Source organism: Sycon ciliatum, chromosome 13 (genome assembly GCF_964019385.1).
Source record: "Sycon ciliatum chromosome 13, ocSycCili1.1, whole genome shotgun sequence".
Taxonomy (NCBI): domain Eukaryota; kingdom Metazoa; phylum Porifera; class Calcarea; order Leucosolenida; family Sycettidae; genus Sycon; species Sycon ciliatum.
Genome location: NC_088655.1, coordinates 10,612,727 through 10,631,533, shown reverse-complemented (window position 1 = coordinate 10,631,533; position 18,807 = coordinate 10,612,727). Strand labels below are relative to the sequence as shown.

The following is an 18,807-nucleotide window of genomic DNA, read 5'->3' as shown; positions in this document are numbered from 1 at the left end:
TGACTGTACTTGTTTGACATTCTAGTCCCATCCTTGGAAAGCGCCCTGAAGCCAGTGAAGGCTGAAGTAAAGTACTACATGTACATGATTGTATTATTTTATGAGTCAAAAGAGACATTGTAATTAGTAGCAACACACGGACACGACAGTAGTAGAAACGTCGTTAGTTGAACGCATGAAGTGAAGCAGACTACAGTACATTGTAGAAGTGTACATGGATGTCAAAAGATCCAGACTAGACGATAGCCAGTGCATGAAGCGCTGCCCTGTATCGTCAACGGCCCGGACATGATTTTACTCCCTGGTTTGAGTGAAAAACGCAAACGGGACAAGTCTGAAGAAAACATTGACTGTCACCACCAGGATTCAAACCAGGGAGGGACCTTCGCCTTGAAAGTGATTGTACTTTATCACTCCCTAATTGGTATTGACTCCCACAGATAAAAGCAGTCATACAAAGATCACACAGCAATGAAGCTTCATTGCTATGTGATCTTTGTATTACGGTACTGGCTCTGTCCACTGGACATAGAGCACTGTACGGAGTGTACGCAGCCTGAGGAAAAGCAGTCAAATATTCCCGCATATTTCACTTCTTACAGTGTAGGGCTATGCGATTGACTGCTTTCACTGCTGCGCCAGAACATTCGATTCATATGGCCATATGATGGTGTGAGCCAGAGGCGCCAGGCATGCACAAAAATGGTGATGTAATCTTCCGCTATTGGGCATTTGAGTACTGCACACAAATAAAGCATCACACGACAATGCGGTTGTGACGGTGATGAGGCACTTCTCTACATACGCCACATATTGTGACATAATCATCTAGTGTTTTCTTTGCGCCCACGATCGATCCAGGCCAGGGTTATGCCGCGTCTACCAGGTCTAACCTGTACTGAGTAGGCGTACCAGCACCTACATGACTGTACATGATTGTACATGTAGGTGTGTCCGTGCATGCCAGGCAGTTGCCCTCATCATCAATCATGTCTTCATGACACGCTGTTTTCAAGAGATGTCATCATTCATCGAATTAGTCTAGACACATCCACGATTCCACGTACTACACCAAACACGGACTGTCAGTGGCACACACTGACACAGACCACTGACCCATACTACCATAGCCTGTTCCAGTGTGGACTGCACTCACGCGCTCGCTGCCGGTCTTTGTACCGCCTAGCACTGCACTGGATGCATGGCCGTCAGCGTGCCAGAATGCCCTCTGCACTGAAACCGGTCTTTCACTACACTAACATGTACGGCGATGCTCTTCTTCAGAAAAGATAAAAGGGGGTGGATCTGGACACAAGTCCCAGTTACCGTCTTAGTTAGAAGTTAGTTACAGTAGAACGTTTGTCGAAATCCCCAAAGTAAACAGGACGATCTGGGATCAATCTGGCGATTCGCTATCCCATCATTATTATCAGCTGAACCACGAGGATACTAGTAGTCAGTAATATTAGTACCGGTATATGACCAGACGTCTGAACAGCAGTACTGCCTATATTTCTGACCAACCGACACCATGCTACTTCAAGGTAAGTCCTATCTCGCGTCTCCGTTGGCATTGATGGTGGCAGTGCATGAGTCACACAATACGTGCATGTACATGTGAACAGGGGAAGAAATGCGATTCATCAAAACGTCGTGAAAGGACGCGTGGTCGTCGCCGTGTAGGCTCCCCTTTGACTCAACATACACTGTACATGTTCAGACGTGCCTTGTACGTGATCGTTATAACGAACGGAATGTGCTGTGAACTGCGATTTCGCGTAAACGGAAAGAAGACGCAGGGCTGAGTAATGGCACAACCAGCCTCTAGATCAAACGACAGATCATGCAGCTTCTAAAAGCGGTCGACTGATTAATTGGCGGCATGCACTCGCAATTACTACATTGATTGAAATACATGCACATCCGTATCATGTACTGTACAGGTACTGTACCGGTTCTCGCAGCCTAGACTGGTCAAAACTGGATACATCGACATGCCTGTACATGTATATGTAGTAGATGCATGTAACTAATTTCGCCTATCCTCTAGATCTACCCGACGACAGGTACATTGTATTTGTACAATGCCAAAAATTGCAGCACATGTAGTTGGCCAGTGCAGTGCAGTAGGCATGGCCGAAGATCATATAAAGCCTAGTTGTTGCATTGCTTTTCGTCATTCCGCGAAGTTGAAGTCGAGTGAACAGAGCTCGGAGAATGGTCTGAAACACGCACCAACTCCCAGGCTGAGAAAAGCAACGCAACAGCGCCCATTACAGGGTGCTGCTGCTGCTGCTCCTCCCGAGCAATCATTCTCATCGTCGGACGTGTACAGACTTTGCAGGACTGAGGTACATGTGTCCACGAGTTCATTGATTCTCAATTCATGACGTACGTGTACATGTGCACACAGTATGAGTAAGTCGACTTGAACTAGCGTTTGGCGCACATCCGACCTGGCTGTAGGCCTTTATACTCCAGCAAGAACTGACTAAAATTAATGATTCGAGTGGATGCGTAAAATTAAGGGAAGTCAAAGAGTCTATTCAGTACATTCACTCTTGCTCAGAAGGAAAAGACGCTACAATACGTATTGCGCTGCTGTACCTGTGGTGTGTGTTTAATTCAGGGGGAATCCCATCACAGCATAGGAACTCAACAAGTGCAATGTCTACGAACAATGATCATACAGACCCTTCGGATGCTACAAGCAGATATGAATACCAGAAGCCAGCAGCCAGTAGACCATCGTCGTTCAGCTCCCAAGCGCACGGTGATGATCACGGAGCAGTGCATTTCACCAGCAAGGGAGCCGCAGCAAATCCGAAGGACAGCCCAACCTCCTCGCTGGGCAGCGGCTCTGAGGAGGAGTTTGCCAGAACCCTTGCCAAGGGATTGGACGACATACGACAACTGCCCGAGCAGGCACGGAACATGCTAGGGCGCAACGGAGCTACGACTGTGGAGTTCACGGGCGGGTATCAGGTGGATGCGGAAGAAGAGGTAGCAGCAAACCTGATGTGCCCTATCTGTCTGCACATACTGCGCAAGCCAGTGCAAACCAGCTGTGGCCACCGGTTCTGCCAGTCATGTATCGAGTTAGTGCTAAGGTAATCTACATGTACATATATTCTTCATCACTGAGCATGGTGGTGATGAGGCGTTAGTTGTGTGCATACGCATGCAGAACTTGAGGATACGCCCAAGCACCCCCCCCCCCCCACCCCCACCCACCCCACCCCACCCCCCGTCCCCCCCCCCCCCCCTCATTCCCCTGTCCTATGACTACTAACCTGAATGTATTGATGGACGACATATCCATGCTTCGGTACTATGTAAAAATGAACAGTTTACTGGTGGTAGGGAGATGGTAAACACAGAGGTTGCCCCCGTAGACTACATAGGTGTTGCTTATTACTCTTTGACGTAGCGTGAGCAATGCTTTTAAAGTTTGAACTACCAGATCTAGACATGTGTTTGCTTGTGAATGCAAGGAGATTACCAGCATGATGATCAAAGATTCTCCAGTGCATAAGAATAAAGCACATAAAACCTTCAACACGATTTTAAGCTGAGGTTCTGTCCAGATTTTGCATGCTTCACTTGGAAAACAACTAACCGTGTTCTTCGTTTGGTGTACGTTTCAGGAAGGGGCCGGATCCCAGGTGCCCTGAGGACCGTCAACCCCTTGATGAGGTGTTCAGGGACCGCCACTGCGAGAGGGAGATCAACTGCATCCCGGTCCGGTGCAGGAACTTCGCCAAGTGCCAATGGAGAGGAAAGCTACGCGAGCTTGAGGTAAAGTACCTATTCACCATGAATTCATTTGTTTCCGCTTTTGCTTGCACCGTGGGGTGGTCGTTTAAACCAGGTTTTTGCTGTAATTGCAATTGACTTAAGGACCACTGGAAGAAGATCTTGATTTCTTTTTGTTGGGTGCATGAAAATATCGTTGTCTTGAACATGTACAGTGAGGTATAATTTGGCTTTGTTTTCTGATTCTATGTTCATAGGATCATCTGAAGGTTTGCCCGTTTGAAAAGGTCGCCTGCACAAATAAAGGGTGCCCGCATACCGTGGAGCGGCAGCATTTCGACGAACATTTGGCTAACGAGTGTGCGCATCGTCTCACGGTGTGCAAGTTCTGCAACCAGTCAATACCACACGCTATGATGAAGGTATGTATCACCACTGCATCATTGGAAATCACTTACGCCATACTGTACTACTGCTGTACGCTATGCAGCTATGCTTCGAAGGGCTTTCAGGTGGAAAGAATACTAGTGCATTGAAATTCCCTGGACCCTGTATAGATGCTAGTAAGTGTATGGCGCCTTCTCCTTGCTCTCTTGCTCTCTCATCATGCACCTGCTTTCAGGCTAAACAAAACTGCCGTAGAGGTCTCAGCCCTCATTTGTTCTCTCTTTCTCTCTCTCTCTCTCTCTCTCTCTCTCTCTCTCTCTCTCTCATAGATACACATCGAGGAGCACTGCCAGGAGGCTATTATCAGCTGCACGTCCCCTGGTTGCGAGAAGCGGCTACCCAGGAGACAACTACGCTCCCACCTCTCCACTGAGTGCCAGGCGGTAGAGGAACCTTGCAGTATGGGATGCGGTCAGATGGTACGTACATATGAACATGGTATCCAGGGAAAGTAAACACTACTTCGAAGTATTCAAAAACACCCTATCAATCTATAGTTACTGACAAATCTAGGCTGCAATTCTGTGCACTGTAAGGGATTCCAGTACACTTGAAGTAGACGAAGATAATTTTGTGATCTCGGTCTCAAGCCGCATGATGGGCGTACGGTGCATTTCGGCAACAGCAGCTGCAACGTTTTTTAAAAATTGGGTTAGGTATGGCAGTGCAAATGTAGCAGAGATCACGTGAACACCCATGCAATATCTGGATTGTACTGTTTCGTGTGCTCAGATTCGACGTGCCGACTTCGGCCGCCATTGCGTGGAGCCCAGTGCCACTGCGGCACACTTTGCAGCATTCCACGGCAAGTTGCAGGGCGTGGAGCAGGAACTGCGCCGCAAGGATGATCTCATTGAGCACCAGCAGATGCAGATAGCCAGCCTTCAGTCCAAGGTGGAGAGCAACGTCAGGCGAGGTACGTCTTATAAAATAATGTGTACAGTCAAGCTGTTACTTGTGAATACTGACCCTCGATCTTGCATGGGAAAAGTGTTGTCATTTGCAACTTCTCAGCAGTCATCGGGTTAAGGTAACGCATGATGTCTAATAGTCCTAGGTCCAAGGACTGTGTCGTTATTCGTTCTTCGCGATTGATTGTTCTAACCGAGGTCGTTGGTCACGCAGTTCACTGTACATTATACGGTCACTAAAGCGGACTGTTATGCATGTTCATCAGCAAATAAATGACACAATGATTGCTTGAGTACGTGACTCGTTGTTTTTGGTGTAATTAATTTTAAAATTGATCACACAGCAGACTTATCACGTGACAGACAAGAGAGTCCCATTGATTTAATTGACTTTAACCATGGTCATGCGGCTGAAATCAGCATCATAAACAAGCAACGAGGCATTTAAAGCCTGCTCCCGGGGATTTTACTTTTGAGGTACAGACCTGGTGAGGCGGAAAAGAAAGTAAAGTTAGGAGCAGAATATCTTATGTATTCAAATTGTGATGGTCTGTGTTTCCTTTGCAGGTTTGCAGGCGCTTGATGCGCGTGTGGATTGCCTGGCGGAGGACGTCAGGAGCCAGAAGACCTCGTCGCAGAGCCTGGGCCAGTCGGGCGCCCAGGGGCAACTGCAGCGGCGCGTCTCCAACCTGGAGATGGACGTGCACACGACCATGCGCAGCCAGACGGAAGCCAAGGTACAGTCACGTGACCAGCAGGGGCGTAGGGGTTCCCCTTTTGCGGGGCGGGGGGGGGGGGAGGGCGTGCACGGCCGCATAATGTATAGGATGGCTGGTGCATGACATTCAAGGCCATTATAATTATGCATGCTGAACCTACATTGAAGGTCGAACCTTTTTGGAGGGGGGGGGGGGGGGTGAACGCGCCCCTGTGCCCAATGCGGGCTAGGTGTCCGGTGGGGTCCAGTCTCTGCATAAACATGGCCATTGTACATGCCTACTGCAGACATTGCTGGACATGGCTGGGTTGTACTGGCTGCACTTTGCGAAGAATATGACGAAGTGACCGAGCTTTTGTTTATGCCTGCAGGAATCTGCAATTATGCATCAGGCCTCAACACACATAGTGCATTTACAAGTCATTCATAGCCTAAGGTTTTGCTCCCATCCTGGAGCTCGCCAAGGTCGCTACCACTATTTCGTATTGTTGAGTGCGCGTCGTCTTACGTTGCTTTATTTGTATGTGATTTGTTTCGTTGTGACGCGTGAAGATTGTCAGTGGTCAGCAGCAGTCAGTCTGTCAGGAGATCGCCAAGCAAACCGATCAGCTAGACCTGCGGGTCATGGAGCTGGAGACGACAGCGTACGGTGGATTCCTGATCTGGCGCATTCCCAACTTTTCCAAGCTCCTGGACGAGGCCAAGCGAGGAATTAAGGTACAGCCTAGTTAAATACAGTTATTATTTGCATGTCTCGTGCATTATCAGTGAGGTCTGTGGCGTTCCCACGGAAGCGGACAACTCGGCCTCCAGTCGAGTCTGACGCGAACCGTGAAAATATTTCTTACTTTTATAAATGACTCTTCAAAACGTTTTTAAAAGCCTCATATGTATGTATATATAAGCTTGAATAAGCTTTAACTGCCTACTAGTATCAGATGCTCTGCGTGTGAGCATCCAGCCCGACTCACAAATTGCCTTGGAAACGGAGATCCGAATTTTCTTTTCCTCTTTACCGTCAGGTTACGTATTACGAGATAGTTAATCAGTGGACTAAAAATACTTGTGGATGTGTTTTGTTGTGCTCTCTCTTTCTCCCTCTCTCGCACACACACGCACGCACATTCTTTCTCTTTCTCCCACTCACTCACTCTCTCTCTCTCTCTCTCTCTCTCTCTCTCTCCCCTGCAGACCTCACACTACAGCCAGCCTTTCTATGCAGGTAGATATGGTTACAAGGCATGCGCCAGGCTCTACGTGAACGGAGACGGCGCAGGGCACGGCAAGTACGTGTCCCTGTTCTTCGTGATCATGGCGGGCGAGTACGATGCCATTCTGCAGTGGCCCTTCAACCGCCGCGTCACGCTCAGCCTCCTGGATCAGTCGCCAGCCAGGCATCACGTCAGCGAGACATTCACTCCGGACATTAGCAGCTCCAGCTTCCAGAGACCCACCAGTGGCCTCAACGTCGCATCAGGTACGTAGATAACAGTATTAGTTCTTACAAATTTTGACATGGCAACTGACATGTAGAAGTTATTCATTTATCATGTCCTGTAAGAGAGCAAGAAGCATTTGAGATGCCAGTGTAATAATTATGGGGATATTGAACAACTAGGCTAGTGTACATTTTCACCATCAGGAGATACCTGCAATATGCAAAGTCCCAAGTGAAATAATTCAAATAAGAATGTTTAAAACACTACTAGCACCGGTATATGTAACTGTGCTCAAAGATAGGAAGTGTGAAATCCAGATGCCGATCATATCTATGAAGATGTCCGGGAACGTTTCTCTGCAGAAGTTATGCGCAGCAAAGGGTGATATGCGAACTGTAACTGCAACTGAAGTTTTCAACTACCTATGCTAAGAGTATTGCACTCCACGCCTGTGACTAATGATACACGATTGCACTAGAGTAGGTGGTTCAGTGCTGGCAACTGAAATCCGACCCACATCGCAAAGACCCAACACGTCGGGATAGTAAAACTACGAATATGGAGACCGCTAGAATGTGAACGCATAGCTAAAGGGTCGGATTTCAGTTGCCATAACTGTAGATTGGCGATCAATGTGCTACCCTCCTAACCCTGTGCGTGTGTGTGCATTTACTGCATTTTGTCACGTCTTCTCCAGGCTGCCCCTGCTTCATGTCACATCAGATGCTCAACAGTTCCGCCCAGCAGTACCTGCGAGACGACACCATGTTTTTGAAAATCAAAGTGGAGACAACGGGAATGGAACACTTCACGTCATAGTTACATTGTGTACCGACACTTCGCCCATCGTATTTTTTCAGTCCCGTTTTCTCGGAATACCCACGTTGAGATATCATCGAGTCAGCTAAGTTAATATTTCACGAAGAACGTCAAGCTCAGCTATCCAAGCAGTAATCAAGCCCCTAATACCGTACTTTCTATTTATTTCGATCAATGTGACAACAGGTTTCAAGTTTAAACACATTTCAATGCTCAATCTCAGCGCAAGCTGGTATCCATGTATGAATATTTGTCTCTCAGGCATAACGTGTGTTCTGCACTTAACCTCTCAATACTCTATGTATGTATGTACATGTATAACCTATAGCCATTCAAGTCGTAGCGGCGCCACTATACTTGTGCATTATTTTAGCATCCCTTATTTATTTCACCCCTCCCTACGCCTTGTAACAACTTTCCCATTCCCTTGGTTTCAACTAAAGTTAAAACGACACACAGCATACTGTGTCTGCATGCTGCCTTAGACATGTACCGTATGTGGCTGTGGAACTGCTCAGACTGGCTTCTGGAAAGAAAACAGCAGTAACAAACTTTAAAAATACCTACATGTAGCTATAATTATTAGCCTGGAAGCTGACCGCTGACGTACTAGTAACGTTGGTCAAGAAGCCTGCTGAGCCAGCATAAAGTACGACATCGTAATCCGCTGGACACCTATCACCATCAAAAGAATACAATCGTAATCGTATTTTTCTCACTCAAAATATTTATTATATTCTCCACAAGTATTTATTTCTTGTTTTATTCTCGTTCATCCACCTTCGTGCCGGTTCACTAGTGATAGGTATGACATGTAGTACAATTTCTTCTACCAGCATAACGTTTCGTATCAGATTCTATTCATCGGTGTGCAAATACTACCCACACGAACTATTTTTTCCACTCTCATTTCTTGACCATTATTTAATAATTTTTACTTCATCTCTCAACCGTTTCATCTGTCCACTACATGTATATCCTACTAAACGTTGTAAAAAGAAAAGTGCTTAGCCTTAGTGCTTGCACGGGTACATCGGAGCTGATGTTGTAATTAATTTCTGTACCGAAGTGATGAGGCACAGGACTCGACTCTTGAGTTCAGTATCATGTAAATGTACTATTAGTACCTCTCCAGGGGACACACGAAGAAAGCACAGCCTAGCCCACCTCGTGAGTAACGAACTCGGTTTTCACGACAACCAGCCAATAGCGACACAATCTCCAGAGCCACGGTGACACGGTGACCGTTACACTGCATACCGTCAACCTCACGAGGAACGAAAACTAGCTGTTTTTTAAATGTACATGTATGATCGAGGATCACTGTTAACCCTGGACGGATATTGCTGGACAAATTGGCAGATTCTGGTCGAAAAGCAGTGAAAATGGCAGCAGAACCTTCAAATTGTCATAGTCGAAGTACAGTGCTGTTTTATTGAGGCGTTCGGTTTTGCATGATTCTTGTTCGTCATAGCTTCCCCTTTTATTGATCTTCGTATCTTTGAGCCACAAAAGTTGTGTAGAATGTTGCTTTGCGTCCTTGAATCGTGGTTTGACCGCATTGTCCAGTGGTCTTGCCAGTATCGTCCTCGACCTGCATGAACATCCGCCAACGTCCTTCACAGCTGAGACTTTCAGCTCGCGCTTATCTTGGTTGCGCTCATCTTCCCCTCTTTATGTTATTTCTATAACTTAGAACCTTCCAAGTTGGAGTGCGCGTCCAAGATGTGCTAGAGCTGTTAGCCAGTTAGTTGAAGAACGTCAGTACCGTCGGTCAGTGTCGTGCAATGTTATCGCATGAGCTGATTGTTTAGTAACTGGTGGTGTTAGTGGACATTATAGCGTAACTTGTAGTTCCCTGGTCCTTTTTCTTTCTTATAAATTAATTCTTGGCTCTCCATCCGAGTCCAAACATTTCTTTATGTACATGTACGCAGTGCATTCCTTGAAATAATCTTGAGCCCTAATGGGCCGGTCACACTGAGGGAAAATTTGAAAAACATCCGTGGTTAACATGGATTTCTGCCTCTGAGCGGGATATTTGAGAGATCCGCGCGATGAAAATCAGCTCGAGGCCCTGCTTTTCCGCGGAAGATTATAATCATCCGTGGCTTCCACTGGATTTCTTTGAGTTTCTATGTTTTTTTATTGCGTTATGAAGTGGAGTGATACTCTAGAGGCTGTGCTGATGCAGCTCTGTCCCGGGAGCGGGGCTGACAGACTGCCAGCAGCGAATGGTGCCAACAAAATGGCTCGTATGAGTGAGATTATTTTCATTGTGCGTATGCAGTGTGGCCGTGATTAAAAGTAGAAAAGCTTATCCCCAGTTTATCATCTGAGAATTGTTCCCTCAATGTGACCGCCCCATAAAGAGATAACACTAGGCATATGCGGATAATGCGGATTGCCGGCAGAAAAATTGGCAGAATTCGGTACTTTTTCTGGTAAGTTTTATGCATATTTGGTATGTGGATAAAGAAATGGAGCAGAATTCGAGGAATTGCCCGCCATACGGTTTGTGTGGTTCTGCCAATTTCACTGCTTTTCGAGCAGAATCTGCCACCTTTTGGAGCATTATCCGCTAGGCCTTGGCGGGTAATGCCGGCAGAAAAATTGGCAGAATTCGGTACTTTTTCTGGTCAGTTTCATGCATGTTTGGTATGTGGATAAATAAATGGAGCAGAATTCGAGGAATTGCCCGCCATAAGGTTTGTATGGTTCTGCCAATTTCGGTGCAAAAAAAGCAGAATCTGCCACCTTTTCGAGCATTATCCGCCAAGGCCTATTATCCGCACTCCCCTCGATAGCACTACCCAAAGCGGACAGCCGGTTGTGACCGTTGTGCTCCATACAGAAGTTTCTCCGTACAATCACTGCACAAGCGAATGCATCCAGTTTGCTGAGGGTGCTCAATGACATGGGGGGGGGGGGAGGGGGGCAAAGCACAGCAAGTACAGTCATGTAGTACAACAAACGTTAACCATGGACGGAGGTGAATTAGAATAATAATCTTTATTATAACCGACGAAGAGACAACAGTCGTAAAATAGCAATAAATAAAACTAAATGATCGCTCATAACCATGTTTAAGTCGGATACTGAGCCAATAAATAATATTATTAGAACCGAAGAATCACATGGAAAGGAGTTATGAAGGGATTATCCACGACTGTAATAAGATAGTAAGCAGTCAGAAAGTGCGAAAACAGGGCACACAACTGACATGTGACTGTTATATGTACATGTACATGTACATTGTACTTGTACATTGTAGCTCTCACACACCTTCAGTGCGCAAACCAACAGCTTTCCAGCTTGGAAGGTTCAAGTTTATGATAGGACCAATGAGGGGAAGCTGGAAGACTGTTGGTTTGCGCACTGAAGGTGTGTGAGAGCTACATGTACATGTAGGTCTCAGGTCGTTGAATGTCACAGTAACATGTCAGTTTTGTGCCCTGTTGTCGCACTTTCTGTCTGCTTATTATCTTGTTACAGTGGTGGATAGTTGCTTCATTGTTGTTGTTGTTGTTGTTGTTTGGCTTTATTTAAAGTGGAGTTCCAAAACAGGCCTAAACCTAATGACAATGGTCCCACTGATAATAAGAGAAAAGAAAAATATATAATAATAAGCGGACAAACAGAACCAAGAAGAAGATACAGCTGTAGTTAGATAACTAATATGAGCACGGCAGCAGGGGAAAAAAAGTCACAAGAACGGCAACCGGGAAGAAAGGAGTGAGTGAGAGAGAGAGAGAGAGAGAGAGAGAGAGAGAGAGAGAGAGAGAGAGAGAGAGAGAGAGAGAGAGAGAGAGAGAGAGAGAGAGAGAGAGAGAGAGAGAGAGAGAGAGAGAGAAGAGAGAGAGAGAGAGAGAGAGAGAGAGAGAGAGAGAGAGAGAGAGAGAGAGGAGAGAGAGAGAGAGAGGTAATGAAGCAGATGAGTTCATCCTAGTTGACGGTACTGCCTAACAGAACGGCCAGGCTTAGCGATTTGAAAGTGGAGCGCTTTCTTTCGAGGCGTGCTGTGTCTGGGAGCTGGTTCCACAGGATAGCTCCAGCATGGCTAATGCGCTTAGCTGAGGATGCAGTGGGGGAGACAGGAATGATGAGTAACTAGCTGCTCCCTCCTCGTGTTCGGAGAGAGGGACTACGGGTGAAAAAGCTTGCAAACACAGTACTTGAAGATTTTGTTCAGGCAGCGCCAAATGAATAGAATGTGCATGTGGGTGTATATGCTGAGGGTATGGGCATTCATGCGTTCAAGTAAGGGAGCCGTGTGAGTGCGAGGGGCTGCCCTGCACACCGAGCAAGCCGCACGTTTGAACAAACTATTTAGGCGCTTATCCTGATAAGAGGATAAGAAAGGATGCAGATGCATAGTCAAATTCTGATAGTATAAAGGACCTGAAAAACTGAACACGGCAAGAAAAAGGCAAATATGCTGCACTTCGATTTAGTAGCCCAATCTTAGCGGCAACGCGGCGTGCAACATGGCTTGTCATGGTGTTCCAGCTCATGTCTGAGTCGAAATGTAGGCCAAGATACTTGGCCGTTTTCACAACAGGCAGCGTCTGCCCATTACAAATGACATGCAGCTCAAGTGCTTGAGATGGGGATGGGGGAATAGGCAATATCTGTGTCTTTCTTTCATTAAGAATTAAACCACGGCCCTTCAGCCAGGTGGCCAGGTGCTGAACAGCAGCTGAAAGGTGTGCAGAAACAGCTACCGCAGACTCCCTGCTACATCGTATAGAGATGTCATCAGCAAACTGGATTGCTCCCACATTAAACGGCGATAGTTCTTCTGCTATGCCCGCGTCTGCTATGCCGCGGGCATAGACAATAAATAGCAGTGGGCCCAGTACCGACCCCTGGGGGACACCTGAGTAACTGGTGTACGGGAGACTTCTAGTCTGGCCAACCTGAACGTACTGTTCTCTATCAGAGAGGTAATCCACCAGCCAACAGAGTGCCGTGTCGCAGATGCCAAGTTCGAACAGATCTTGCACAAGAGTTTGATGTTTCACTTTATCGAATGCCTTTGACATATCAACAAAGGCTACACCTGTGTTGAGTTTGTTCATACGGGCCTCACAGATACCTTCCACAGCTAGCACTAGTGCGTCGGATGTAGAGTGGTGGGATCTGTAGCCGAATTGAGTTGGCGGGAATAAATTGCTCTGGACTAGATATCGTGTGAGTTGCTCGTGGACTATCCTTTCCAACACTTTGGATGCAATCGATAACAAGGACACTGGTCGATGATTCTTTGGCATGCTCGGATCTCCGCCTTTGAAGAGTGGCGATATCCTAGCACTTCATAACTCGTTTCCATGTGATTTCTTCTATTTTAATCATACCCATGTATAACACAATTGTTAAATGAAAATTCCAGAACATTTTGTCGTGTCTATCATCAGTGGAACATCGTCACATACAGTCAGATCTGCCGTTAGCGACCTCTGCTGTAGACGACCATCTACCGTTAGCGACCGATTTCCGTGCACCGACGGTTTCACATACAAATTGATCTGTCCAAAGCGACCATCCGCGACCAGCGAACGCGATTTCATGCACGGTGGCTGCATTCAAATCTGCCGTAAGCGACCGCGACCCACGTTCAGTCAGGTGCGAAACTGTACTTGCCAGTGTGCTGTCAACTGCAAGGTGTGAAAATGCGCTGTCTTGCAAGTGCGCCCCTATATCCAATAAAAATGATATCAAAAATCACCTTATTCTCGTCGATTTGAGTACATGGAAGCATAAGTATATGCATGCCCGGTATGCCGGATAAACCATACATCTGCCGTAAGAGACCGCTTTTTCTTGCACCAAGGGGCGGTCGCTTACGACAGATTTGACTGTAGTAAGAATCGCTAGAATTCTGGATTTTTCATTTTAGTAATTGTTTTATACATGATACATCGTATTCTCTCTCTCCCCCCGTTAACTCGCAGTTATTAGTAACCTATTCTCTTACTATGTGCTTCCATAGCTTTTACTATGTTCTTCCATAGCCACTTCTAGGCTAAGCCTTCGCCGTCATTTTATTGGGTCGTCATTCCATTTGAATGTGCGAAGTGAAATAAAAACCAACCAACCAACAACCATTGACCATTGTGTAAGACCAGCTAACTAGCAGCCAACGCTGATGGCTGACTCGCCGTGATGCCGTTCTTGGGATTGGGAGGAAGCTGGGCTTTCTCCAGATGAGCTTTCGGCGGAGTCCTCTGATGATAGTGACGTCGTCGAGTTGGAAACTGCAGATCCTGCCGCGATAGCGAGGAAGCGATCTTTTCAGAAAACAGCTATTACCAAGTCTGAAAATGTTTCCAAAAGTACGCGAGTAGCTCATGGACAGAGCACTGAAGTGGCCATCAGTGCCGAAACACGGGTGCGGAGCCCCTCAAAAGCAACTGTGGCAAGTTAGTGTGCCTGGCATGCCATACAACATTGTCAGGGAAGAAAAGTATAATCGTGTCCCATATTGGTACCGCGAGACACAAACAAGGAAAGTCCCGTTTGGAGAGGGAAACTTACAGGCAGAAGCTGGTCAAGGAGTCCTTCTTGGCGTATCAGAAACGACTTGGGAAGGCTCTAGCCGGCACCGGTCTTACTGAGGCCGTTAGTTCAGCCGAGTCTCTGCGGCGGATCCAGATTGTGCGTTCTATGTTGCATAGCATGGGTGCAATATTATAGCGTTTTTCTTAGCTCGACAACGCAAGGTTCAGGAGTTTATATTCCATCCGGCGGAGCATTATCAGCATTATTTGGAGCATTATATGGCCTTTTGTGGAGCATTACTGAGAGGATTATATCCCATATTTTTTACCGAGCATTATCCGCCAACACCTAGTACCGTAAGTCATTATCGTGCAATATTGTAGCCCTATCTCATTACTGAGATCCAGTATTCTTTGTATCCGTGGTGCTCGTTCTCGTCGGGGTTTCCCCGTCCAACGTTTTGTGGATAGTTCCGTCGTGGTGGCTGAGTCTCGCCTTGTTACGTAATTTTCTGATCTTCTATACTGTGTTCATTTGTTTATCAAGTTTGTTTTTTTGTTTTTTTTTCTGGATGAAGTTATTGGTGAAAAGAATTCGGGTGGACACACCCATTCCCATAGCGCTGCACATCACATCCGAACCAGTTCCGTTATTTTTACAACGTTTCGGCACTTGGCCATCGTCAGGTAATAACAATGAATACCGTGGAAGCCACACAAGAGCAGTATATACGAAGTTATTGGTGTTCTTATTAATCAGTACGGGTTTTTTTGTTATTGTTTTTCTCCTTTTGAATTGAGTTTATTGATTGAGTTTATTTTTGGAAAGGAAAAGGACATATTATGGATACGAGTTAAGAGTAACTCTCCATCACTGTAACTGGATACTATAATTATACAGTCAGAAAGTGCAATAACTAGGCACAAAACTGACAAGAGTACTGAGACATTCGACGTCCTGACACCTAGCTTCAACACATCTCCTTAGCGCTAACCGACAGCTTTCCAACTCGCCCTCATCTCTGGGGTTATATCCAGTATATAGTATCCAGGTACAGTGATGGAGAGTTACTCTTAACTCGTATCCATAATTATGTCCTTTTCCTTTCCACATTTTATGGCTCAATATCCGAGTTTATTTTTAACTAAAAAAATTGATTTGAAGTTTTTTGGTTTGGGTTTGAAATTCTTTATTTTACACATGCATCTTTCTGATTTCTTCTCCAGTGTATGATTTATTGCATTTTAAAACCATTGTGTTAATTTTATTTATTTATTTCACCTTCCCGTGGCCAGAGAATATAGGCCAGTATGGAGGGAGGGGGCGGTAGCCAGCCATGGCAGTAAACTAAAAACAAAGCAAAATAAATAAAAAAATTTGACTGTCACCACCAGGACTCGAACCTGGTGGTGACAGTCAATTTTTTCTTCAGACTTTTCCCGTTTGTCTCTTTCCCTCAAAACCAGTCAAAATAAATAAGTATAGAATAAACCGTTTATCCTATACTGAAGCTGAGTGTTTATTGGGAATATATTTCAGAATAAACACCGAGCCGTAGGCGAGGTGTTTATGAAAGAAATATATTCCCAATAAACACGAAGCTGAAGGGTTTATCCTACTTATACCGACCTAATATACACCACACACTCACCACACTTCCTGGGAGAGATTGTGGAAGGCATAATACAACAATTTCCTTCACTTATAAAATACTTCAAAATCCACTGGCATCACCACACGTTCCGTACCTACAGGCTACACGTACCGACACGTACACGTACACGCTGATTTTTGATGTTTTTTACAAGAAAATTTCGAAAAAGCTGCTCTGATGCCGGTGTACTATAGTAGAATGACCCCCCAGCAGATGGACCCCCGGGGATTGTACTATATAGTAGAGTGACCCCGGGGTCACTCTACTATATAGTACAATGCCCGGGGGGTCGTTCTACTATATAGTAGATTGCCCCCTGTCATTCTACTACAGAGTCCACCAGACTTGTCGTTTCGCACGTGCAGGTAGAAAGGGATGGAGTTTACACCACAGATTCCACGTGGACATTATGGATTGTGGCAAAAGTCCGGGGTTATGTACTCTTGAGTGTGGGAATATGTGGTGAAAAGTCCACAACATTTGTACATAGGTCGCGCACTTTTCCTCTTTAGGAGACATGAACATCCCACCTTGTGTTGGATTGTTTTTGTTTTGGAGTTGGAAGAAAGTTTGCAAGTTCAGTGTTCCTTTCAGTGTTCCTTTGCGTTTTCTGTGTGCTCCTTGCTCCTTTTGGATTATTGTGTGTGTGATAGGTGCATTGATATTAAAACAGAGAGGTTCCAGGCTGTCCAAGAGAGTGCTCAATACCGAGTGGTAGAGCAAAAGGTGCAACCTGTGCCTGGCAGAGAAATTGGCAATCGTTCCAGGCTGTCCAAGAAAGTGCTCAATACCGAGTGGTAGAGCAACAAAAGCAAAAGGTGCAACCTGTGCCTGGCAGAGAAATTGGCAATCGCGCAAGCACCCAAGCACCTCTCTCTCAACAAAAGGAGTGAGCTTGTGTCGAAGTGTCGCCATGAGAAGTTCAGGAGTTCACGGACCTCTACTAAAATAGCGGCCGAGGGGGGTCGTTGTACTATATAGTAGAGTGACCCCGGGGGCAATCTACTATATAGTACGGGGGTCATTCTACTATATGACACCGGTGTTTAACTGCGCATGCTCCCCATGAGATAAACCCTGAAGCTGAGTGTTTATTGGAAATATATTTCAGAATAAACACCGAGCCGTAGGCGAGGTGTTTATGAAAGAAATATATGGATTTGTTCGGTTTTGCTGCTGTTTTGAGCTCCTGAGTCTAAATTTCCCTGTCTTATTTTGCTGGTTTTTGCTATGGCTATTTCCATTCCTAAAAAAGCAGTATAATATCAAGTATTTTATTGGTTCACTGGTATAATATCAGGTATATTATTGGTTCACTGGTACAATGTGAAGTGGAATATTTAATCGCTGGTACAATATGTACCAGTACATACCTGGTGCCCTGTAGGGTGGTGAGTGGGGGTGTATATTAGGTCGGTATATTAAAATAAAATAAATTTATTTATTTATTTATTTCACCTTCCCGTGGCCAGAGAATATAGGCCAATATGGAGGGAGAGGGCCGGTAGCCAGCCATGGTAGTAAACATAAACAAAGCAAAAATTAATAAATATTACACATTACTGGAGGCAAAGAGAAACAAAAAAAACAAGACATAGCGACAAAGAGGAACTGTGGGGAGCATGTGGGAATGGTGTTTTTCGACTTGGCTAAGGCATTCGACACCGTTTGGCATCGTGGCTTACTTGCCAAGTTGGAGGTCACCTTCCGGGGAGGATGCTGCCTTGCGTTGGATATCCTCGTATCTGTCTGCTCGTTCTCAGGCTGTTCGTTTGTCTTATTTCTTGTCTGATCCCCTCCCTGTAACGTCTGGAGTGCCCCAAGGTTCCATTCTGGGTCCTTTGTTATTCTTGCTTTACGTTAATGACCTACCTTCAGTTGTCCCCGATGTTAGTTTGTATGCGGATGACACTGGCCTTATCTGTTCTGATTCCTCCCCTGCACAATTACTCCTTACCATGCAGCATCGCATCAACAGCACTGTCATGTGGATGCAAACGTGGAAACTCCAGCCCAATTTAGACAAGACAGAAGCCATGTATATTTCTTCATCCCCTCCTGATCAACCATTATACTTCCCTGACTCGACTATGCCTATCCGTGTTGTTACTCAGCACAAACATCTAGGTGTGATGTTTGACTGCAAACTCTCTTGGACTGCACATGTCAACTGTGTATGCAAGCGAACCAGTTCAGCATTAGGGGTACTACAACCACATTGCACTCATTTGCCCATCCAGTGTAAACTATTATTTTATCAGTGCTATATTCTCCCTATATTCGACTATTGCGATACCGCTTGGTGTGGCCTTTGTGACACAACTCTGAACCAATTAGAAGTCCACCATAGATTTATACTTAAAATTCTTTACAACAAGGATCGATGTTTTCCTTCGGATGCCCTTTATCGACTTGCACACACTTCTCCTCTCTCCGTTCGTCATAAGCACCATCTCTGTACACTGGTTCATAAAATATTTCTTCATAAAACCCCTTCACACATGATGAAGTACAATTGGTTTTCGACAAGCTCAACCCGTAACGCGCTCATCCTGCCTCTTG

At 45.7% G+C, this 18,807-nt stretch overlaps 1 protein-coding gene across 2 annotated transcripts; it reads left to right on the top strand.

The window, feature by feature from the left end:
* The first annotated feature begins 1,323 nt into the window (after nucleotides 1–1,323).
* LOC135829691 (TNF receptor-associated factor 5-like) lies at nucleotides 1,324–9,128 on the top strand. Of its 2 annotated transcripts, none has more exons than XM_065342082.1 (10): nucleotides 1,324–1,544; nucleotides 2,630–3,110; nucleotides 3,648–3,798; nucleotides 4,014–4,178; nucleotides 4,473–4,622; nucleotides 4,936–5,119; nucleotides 5,682–5,851; nucleotides 6,385–6,549; nucleotides 7,024–7,309; nucleotides 7,969–9,128. In XM_065342082.1, the coding sequence occupies exons 1-10, from the start codon at nucleotides 1,532–1,534 to the stop codon at nucleotides 8,088–8,090; spliced, it is 1,887 nt and encodes a 628-aa protein (XP_065198154.1). In that variant the 5' UTR covers nucleotides 1,324–1,531; the 3' UTR covers nucleotides 8,091–9,128. The 2 variants fall into 2 exon arrangements, with proteins under 2 accessions (XP_065198154.1, XP_065198155.1); XM_065342083.1 differs by lacking the exon at nucleotides 1,324–1,544 and adding an exon at nucleotides 2,064–2,418.
* Nucleotides 9,129–18,807: the final 9,679 nt, after the last annotated feature.